General features: G+C 46.3%; 1 protein-coding gene across 5 annotated transcripts in view; it reads right to left on the bottom strand.

Annotated features, from left to right (window-relative positions):
- Window positions 1-8,087, bottom strand: part of COL4A6 (collagen type IV alpha 6 chain) — a 310,397-nt gene that overhangs the window by 25,576 nt on the left and 276,734 nt on the right. For 4 of the 5 annotated variants that reach the window (XM_008072174.1, XM_008072176.1, XM_008072177.1 and 1 more), the window contains exons 24-27: window positions 2,732-2,803; window positions 2,364-2,471; window positions 1,095-1,316; window positions 559-720 (exon numbers count right to left, since the gene is read on the bottom strand). In XM_008072174.1, coding sequence (XP_008070365.1) covers window positions 559-720; window positions 1,095-1,316; window positions 2,364-2,471; window positions 2,732-2,803 — 564 coding nt within the window. Of the gene's footprint in view, window positions 1-558; window positions 721-1,094; window positions 1,317-2,363; window positions 2,472-2,731; window positions 2,804-5,931; window positions 5,986-8,087 lie in introns of all 5 variants that reach the window. The other variant, XM_021706003.1, reaches the window with a different exon arrangement.

Genomic DNA, 8,087 nt, shown 5'->3' with positions numbered 1-8,087 from the left:
TGGGGAATGATGTAGTCACGAGGCAGGGTGAGGAGGGCAAGAAAAAGGCAAGTTACAAACACTGGCCTGGAACCAGGGGGTGTCAGGTCCCACTGCTGAGTGAGAGGCACTTTGGCCATGGCGTCCTCAGAGGCACACTCGCCTGGAAGACAGGTCGCCAGGGTGGCCACACTCTGCTTGAGCTTCTCCCCAATCCAAAGCAGGCTCCCTATGGCCCTTATGAAGGCATTAGAGGTGGGCTACACTCACCTCAACAATGAAGGCAGTTTCTCTAACTGGCGAGGGCAGGAGGAAGGTTAAAGCATGAAAAGGGGGCTTGAGGCCATGGAGGAGGGGGCCTGGAGAGATTTGTGGTAATCGTTTGGAAGATAACCTGCAGCAATCTGTTCTGCTTGACATTACAAGGGTGACTTGAGATTTGAAACTTGAAAGATTAGGAAAGTCAAATCTCATTCAAAATTCTGACTACATCCCACAGCTGCTATTGCCCTCTAGAGCATTGGATCCAGGGCCTAGCTGAAGTCTGTCAAGCTGCAGCTCTTCCTCCAAAGAACCTACCTGAAATGCCTGGAAAGCCTGGCGCTCCTGGGAGCCCAGGTTTGCCCTTGATGCCATACAAACCACCGGAACCTGGAAGACCTGGCAGTCCCACCTGCCCTGGTATTCCTGGGCTGCCCCGATCACCTTTGGGGCCTAGCAAGCCAGGCTTCCCATGCACACCTAATAAAAGAAAGGGCAGATAGTTACAGCTTGAATAGCAGAAACTGGGTAACCAAACGAACTTTCAGTGGAAGAGTTTGGCCCAGGATTCATCCTAAGCTCTTCTCAGCTCCAGCCTTGTTGCTATTCCTAGCAGTAAAGCAGAAGATTTGCAAGAAATTTGTTGGTTATGGTCACATCGGTAATTACTAAAACAGAAAAATAAATTCAGGCCATTTAAGGAAAATCTCCCAAAAGGGAAGGACAGAACAACATATTTCAGTTTAACTCCTAATTAAATCGTTATCCTAGAGTCATGCAAGTACTCATGCAAGTATATTGATTAATTTAAGGCTGTCTGTGGATTGTTAAATAAATGGAACAAAAAGAGTCACCCTTGGGTCCTGGAAAGCCAGAGTCTCCAGGAAATCCTCTGTCCCCTGGCAATCCCTGTAGGCCTTGCTCCCCCAGAGCACCATTTTCAGCACCAAAGATGTCACCAGGGGTTCCCTTGGAACCAGGTAAACCTGGACTGCCAACCTTTCCAGGCAAGCCATCTTTTCCAGGGAGCCCAGGAAATCCAGGCAAGCCCTTCTCCCCACGAGGTCCAGGAAATCCTAAATGCAAAAAGGCAAAAGTAAAAGGCCACAGATGTTTAAAAGCAATTTGTCTGGATAGAGATCTCTGAGATTTTTCGAATATGAAAGCTAACATTTTCATAATATGCCACTTCTCTTGACGGTCAAGGGTCTCTGGTCCTGGGAGGCCTTGCACAGAGGCAGGGACTATACCACATAACCTGAAGGAGGTTCTATGTCATGGAGGCCGGGTTGTGGGCAGAGCTTAGCAACCTGCTCCTGGGGCTCCTACAGTAGCTGATGAGCATAGGTCACTCCCAAGGCCTCCAGGCAAAAGCTCATGGTTTTCCAGAGTTGTCTGGCTCCTGCTGTCATGTCTCCCACCTCTTGGGTGGGGGGAGGGTGGTGGAGGGAAGCCCAGAGCACATGGCCCAAGAGGAGCCCCGAGTTCTCAAGCACTGGCAGTTATCAAACCTGAAGGAGTGTCATAATCACCTGGAGTACACAGATTGTCATGCCCACCCCTAGAGTTTCTGCTCAGCAGATTCTGCAGAGAGGCTGAGAATTTGCATTTCCAACAACTCCTCAGGTGATGCTGGTGCTGGCCCATGGACTACAGTTTGAGAACCACTGGTAGAATGTAAAACCACGAAGCACAGATGGAAAAACAGGGTATAGAAAAAGGAATAGAAATGGGTAACTTGCTCCTGACTGATCTGAAGCTCTTTCTCTGAGCTTTAAGGAGTTGATCCAGGAAACTGTCAGAGGACTGGGAGGCAGACAACCTGGAAAAGTCCTAGGTCTGTCACTAGTGGCTTCAAGACATCAGGCAGGTTACTTCCCATCAGGTCTCAGCTTCCTTATCAAAAGTTAAGGAGTTGTCCCTGCTGGACTTGAGTGGCCCTTATTGCTCTGATATACTGTCATTCTATGGTTTTATGCTCTGACTTGCCTGGGTATGAAATCAAATCATCCTACACACACCAGAGAGCATACCTAGCTTCCTGTAATTGGTGGAGGACTACCACAGTTCTAATGCACACTTGCGCAAAAGGAGAAGCGGTGAGGAGAGGCTCCTTTCCTTACCTGGCAGTTCAGGGAGATGAACCAATCCTGGGCTCCCGGGTTCTCCTTTATTTCCACGTGATCCAGGCTGGCCTAAAGTTCCAGGGAGGCCACGGGCCCCTTTAGGGCCTGTAAACCCAAATGTAAGTAGTGAAGGGAAAGGAAAGTTAGTGTGCTGGGTATGATTTGTGATGTTCAGTCAAGAATCCCAGTCTCTTGGCCCCTCCTGGTCTCATCTCCCCACACTGCCCTCTCCAGCAGCTATTCTATTTCCTCAATTCCCAAGGTGAAATGGGAACCCCCAAATTCTACTGGGATATCCTCTGCTTCCTTTCTCTCATGATTCTTACAAAGTGTGCTCAGTGGTTTTCTAGGGCCTCATTCCATACCTGGGAATCCAGGAGTTCCAGGGAATCCTGCTGGACCGAATGACCCAGGAATAATACAGGGCAGGGTGATTCCTGTAATTGGTAACATGTATGCATCTGATGATCTCAGAGTTAGGGAAGATTCTCCCCTAGCATGCTCCTTTAGTTCTATTTCTTATAAAGGGACAGCCAAGTTCTCTCAACTCAGCAGCTGGAAGCCCACACAGAAAGAAACCTGGCATTGGAAGCTCTTGGGAGTTACTACCAGCACAATTGCTTGCAGATGAGAATGTCCCTGGTGTTTAAGTGCTAGAATGTCATTTGTCAAACCACTGGTGATCAGTGGACAAGCAGTCACCTATGTAGCAGATGTTACCTAACAAGATTTCTTAGAGGTGGCCTGTGCAGGAACAGCAGCTAACAGCAATTGCCTACTTACCTTGCCCTCAGATAGAGCTTCTCCCTAGGATGGGTGTTTGGGCTAGATCTCAGGGTCCATTATGCCCATATGACTAGATTGGAGGGTTTGAAAGCAAGATTCCTCAAGCTCACATGGCTACCCTTTACTTAATAAAATGAGGTTTTCCCCAAACCATTGGGTTCTTTTGATACACTTCATCTAGGATCTACTGAATCTTATTGATTGTTCTTGGTCAGGTGTACCTGTATGTACCTGGCAAACACTGAAGACCACTCTGTTGGCCATGACAGGCAAATGGTGACCCTTCAGCTCCCAATTTGAAATTGTCAACTCTGTTACTCAAGGAGAAGGAGCAGTCAATTTCGATATTCAAGGTGTCAAAATTGGAATGCATAGCCCTTCCCCTAGCAAATTTTTCCTTGCTCATTTATAATGCAAATAAGAGTCTATAAAATCGCAGGAAGGAGGTTTAATAAAATACTGGTGAGCAAATTGTTAACTTTCTCAAGTACCATTTACAAACAATTGCTATGCTAATTAAAATTCGTCTTGCCTATTCATTAAAACAACCCCCAAGGTCTACTTTAAAACACAGAGCCAACAGTTTTAATACACTTCTATAGCATTTGCCTTTACTTAAAATAAAGACCTGAGCTGGTATCCTAGTTCTGCTACTAACTAGCTGTGTGTGAGCAAGGTACTTAAACCTCTCTGAGCCTCTGTGCAAAATGGGTACTACCCCTCTCATATGGTGTTAGTGAGGATTATATGAGACAATGTTGATAGCACTTAGCACAGTGCCTGGAATGTAATTGAGTACATGCTCAGTTAGTGACACTACTTGTATTCTGGGTAGCACTTTCTGCCTTCTAGATCTCAGGTTTCTATAGTCATATTTCCAAAGTGGAAAGATGATGACCAAAGGCCTGGATCCACCGCTATAGGTGGTCACACCCACCTCTATCCTGCCAGAAATTGAGATGACAGAGCTGTTTCTGATAGTTATTTCCCTGCTAGGGAAATATGCTCTTCAGGAAAGTACGTAATGGTGAGATGCTTCACTGGGAGGGGGCTTCCAACCCTGTGCTTGGCTCAGGGCTAGGTCCTCTGAACTAGGCTGAAGAACTACATCCATAGATGGTATCATGAGAGGGACCCTGCAGAAGACTTTCCTGTCACTAGCTATCTCAGTAGCCCATTGGCTTCAGTGTGTCAGACTCTACCATAACAGTTCCAGTGCTTTATGTCTTAAGAAACAAACCTAAGCTGGGCTCGGTGGCTCAGTCTATAATCCCGTGCTTTGGGAGGCTGAAGTGAGTGGATTGCCTGAGCCCACAGGTTCGAGACCCGCCCAGGCAACTTGGTGAGACCTCATCTCTACAAAATAATAATTAAAAAAAAATTAGCCGGGAGTGGTAGCACATGCCTGTAGTTCCAGCTACTCGGAAGGCTGAGGCGGAAGGATCGCCAGAGCCCAGCAGGTCAAGGCTGTGGTGGCCAGGAGTGGCCACTGCACTCCAGTCTGGGTGACAGAGTGAGACTCCAACTCAAAAAAAAAAAAAAGAAACAAACAGACCTGGTAAAATAAAAATATCCCTGCGCTGGGTCCAATTATGAAGCCGTCTAGTCTCAATTTATCAGATCAGTTTAATAGTTTTATTTCAACTGTAACAGCCAGATAAAAACAAAGCCTTTAGAAGATGGGGCTGGGGACAGGTATCTGGAAAGGCTCCAGGACGACAAAATAATGATAAAAAGGAAGATGTGCCGGGCTCGGTGGCTCAGCCTGTAATCCCACGCCTTTGGGAGGCTGAGGTGAGTGGATTGCCTGAGCCCGCGGGTTCGAGACCCGCCTGGGCAGCGAGACCTCATCTCTACAATAAATCAAAAAATCAGCCGGGCGTGGTAGCGCATGCCTGTAATTCCGGCTACTCGGAAGGCTGAGGCGGAAGGATCGCTGGAGCCTAGCAGGTCGAGGCTGCGGTGGCCGGGAGCGGCCACTGCACTCCAGCCTGGGCGACAGAGTGAGACTCCAACTCAAAAAAAAAACAAAAAAAAAAGGAAGATGTGTCAAAACCAGCAAAAAATGAGGACGTACTTTTCTTCCTAATTTTGCCTCAGACCTGTATACCACACCACACTTGTGAATTGCAGAGGTTCAAAATGGCGAGAAGGTAAGGACTTCTAGTCATACTGGTATCTGGCTCTTTAACCTTATAATCCCTGTCTTCTACTTTACATTCCTGAATTCAGAGCCTTCTCCTCAACAAAGCAGGAATCTGCTCTACTCTTGTTTTGTTAGTGTAACAAACAACTTAATTATTCAGTTTTTCCCTTTTATGCCAAAATTTATCTTCAGAATAAAAGGGCCTTTGCTTATCAAGAGTCTAACATCTTAATTTGCTCTGGGTCCAAAAAATAAAGTGCAGACAAGGGTAGATCCTTCCAGGTACCTCACAAGGCAAGTTATGGCACCAGTTAAGTTCAGAAAATAAAATTGCTTAAGGTAGAGATGAGCCAAGCCATCAACATGCATGGTGAAGGAAATAAGCCCCTCTCAGAGACTGCATGCCCATTTACTCCTATATTCCCCACTAAAGGAAGTTTGTGTTGAAGTCTCTGAAGCAGTGTCAGTGTCCATGTCAGCCTTTGCATCCAAGCCTTAGGATAATCCCTCCCCAAACAGGAGCTCCAGTGTGGTGCTCAGGCCATTGTGAGTGTCTGAGACAAAGGTGAACAAAAAAGAAGACATTTGGCCAACACTGGTGCCTGAGAACCTATAGACCTAACCAGCTCTCACCTCCCTCTGTGTCTAAGTCTCCTTTACCAACCTTCTCCCTGCAGCAGCAGTCACCTAGATCAATCAATTAAAGAAGAAAATTAAACCATGACAGAAGTTTGAGGCCCAAGGGAAGTCTTGTCAGCATCCCAGATATGTCCATCAACCAAATCCCATGTGAATTGAGTGGAAAGCACTGACATCCACCCGGGATCAAGCACACAGTCACCATGCTTCAGTAATAACCAGGGTGATTGATTACTATGAGCATCTGGGGCAGAGCCTTTTTGGAAACAGCCAGTTGTCTGCTTGCCCAAACTTTGTAATAATTCACACTACTAGGCTGAAAAGCTTTTGGTGATTACATTCCCTTTCCTGGCAATGCAATGCTCTTAGCCTGGGATACCACTGATTGGAGTGTGCACAATTAGGAACAGCATCTTAATTGTTCGTGGCAACAGAAATCGCTATGATTCAAAATTCTGGGGTTCACAGTTGTTTTAAAAATTGTGCGGAAAGCCGGGCTCAGTGGCTCAGTGGCTCAGTCTGTAATCCTGGCACTTTGGGAGGCTGAGGCGAGTGGATTGCCTGAGCCCGCGGGTTTAAGACCCACCCCGGCAACTTGGCGAGACCTCGTCTCTAAAATAAAATAAAAAATTAGCCGGGCGTGGTAGCACGCGCCTGTAGTTCCGGCTACTTGGAAGGCTGAGGTGGAAGGATCACTGGAGCCCAGCAGGTTGAGGCTGTGGTGGCCGGGAGTGTGCCACTGCACTCCAGTCTAGATGACAGAGTGAAACTCCAACTCAAAAATAAATAAAAAAATAAAAATAATTGTGTAAAAAGAAAGCTAGACTTGAGAAGTTATAGCTGGTTATTATAGAGAGAAAAAGAATGTGAATGTTATTTACTGAAGTAACTTTTTGAAAATCTTGGTACTGTCACAAGGACATTGCTATGGTTTGAACATAGTTTGTCATCACCAAAACTCACATTGAGGCTTGGCTCCCAATGTAGCAGTGGTGGGAGAGGTGATTAGTTTGTTAAGATGGATAAATCTCTTTCCCCCCGAGACTGGGTTATTATTCCAGGGAACGGTTTAGTTCTTGCGGGAATAAATTAGTCCCTACAAGAGCAGGTTATTATAAAGTGAGGTTGCCGCTGGTGTTTGGCCTCTTTTGCACATGCCCTTCTGCTTTGTGCCATTATGTGAAGAAGTGCAAGGCCCTCATTAGATGGTTTGCCTGTTCTTAAACTTCCTAGCTTCTAGAATTGTGAACTAAATAAACATCCTTTCTTTATAAATTACCCAGTCTCAGGTATTCTATTACAGCATCAGAAAATGGATTAAGGCAGACACATTTTCTGCATAAGGCATCTCCCAGGCTATAGTTTACTATGTATTATGTCCCTAAGAACTTTGTGTCCAGGAACTAGTGAAGTTTGGGACAGAAATGGTCCCATGGGTTTCCTTCTGTTGACTCAGCCTGTTCTCAAAAAGTTAAAATGTTGATAATATCCAGAAGATTCAGAGGTAAGGTTATAGGTGTCATAATACATACATATATATATGTATATATAGAGAGAGAGCTGGAGTCTCACTCTCTTGCCCAGACTGGAGTGCAGTGGCACGCTCCCGGCCACCACAGCCTTGACCTGCTGGGCTCCAGTGATCCTTCCGCCTCAGCCTTCCAAGTAGCTGGAACTATAGGCGCGCACTACCACGCCCGACTAATTTTTTTTTTTTTACTTATTCTAGAGATGAGGTCTTGTCAAGCTGCCCAGGTGGGTCTCAAACCTGCGGACTCAGGCAATTCATTCACCTCGGCCTTCCAAAGCACGGGATTACAGGCTAAGCCACCGAGCCCGGCGGTGTCATAATATTATAATTCAATTTAAAACCTAGTTGTCCGCAATATGGGTTGACCTAGAGTAAAGGGGAGGGGCAGCGGAATGACCATGAGTAATATCTCTGGAAACAAAGCTGGAAGCAAAGCTATGGTTGACACAAGGATGTCCAAAAGGCAGAATCATTTTGTGTGATAAAAGTCCTCACAGCTGTCATAAAATTTTGTGAAATAAAATATTGGCTTGAACCGGGCTCAGTGGCTCAGTCTGTAATCCCAGCACTTTGGGAGGCTGAGGTGAGTGGATTGCCTGAGCCCGCGGGTTCGAGACCC

The sequence above is a fragment of the Carlito syrichta genome, unplaced genomic scaffold (assembly GCF_000164805.1).
Source record: "Carlito syrichta isolate Samal-C Ts95f unplaced genomic scaffold, Tarsius_syrichta-2.0.1 Scaffold314870, whole genome shotgun sequence".
Classification (NCBI taxonomy): domain Eukaryota; kingdom Metazoa; phylum Chordata; class Mammalia; order Primates; family Tarsiidae; genus Carlito; species Carlito syrichta.
The sequence above is the reverse complement of the archived record's forward strand: the minus strand, read 5'-3'. Positions and strand labels throughout refer to the sequence as shown.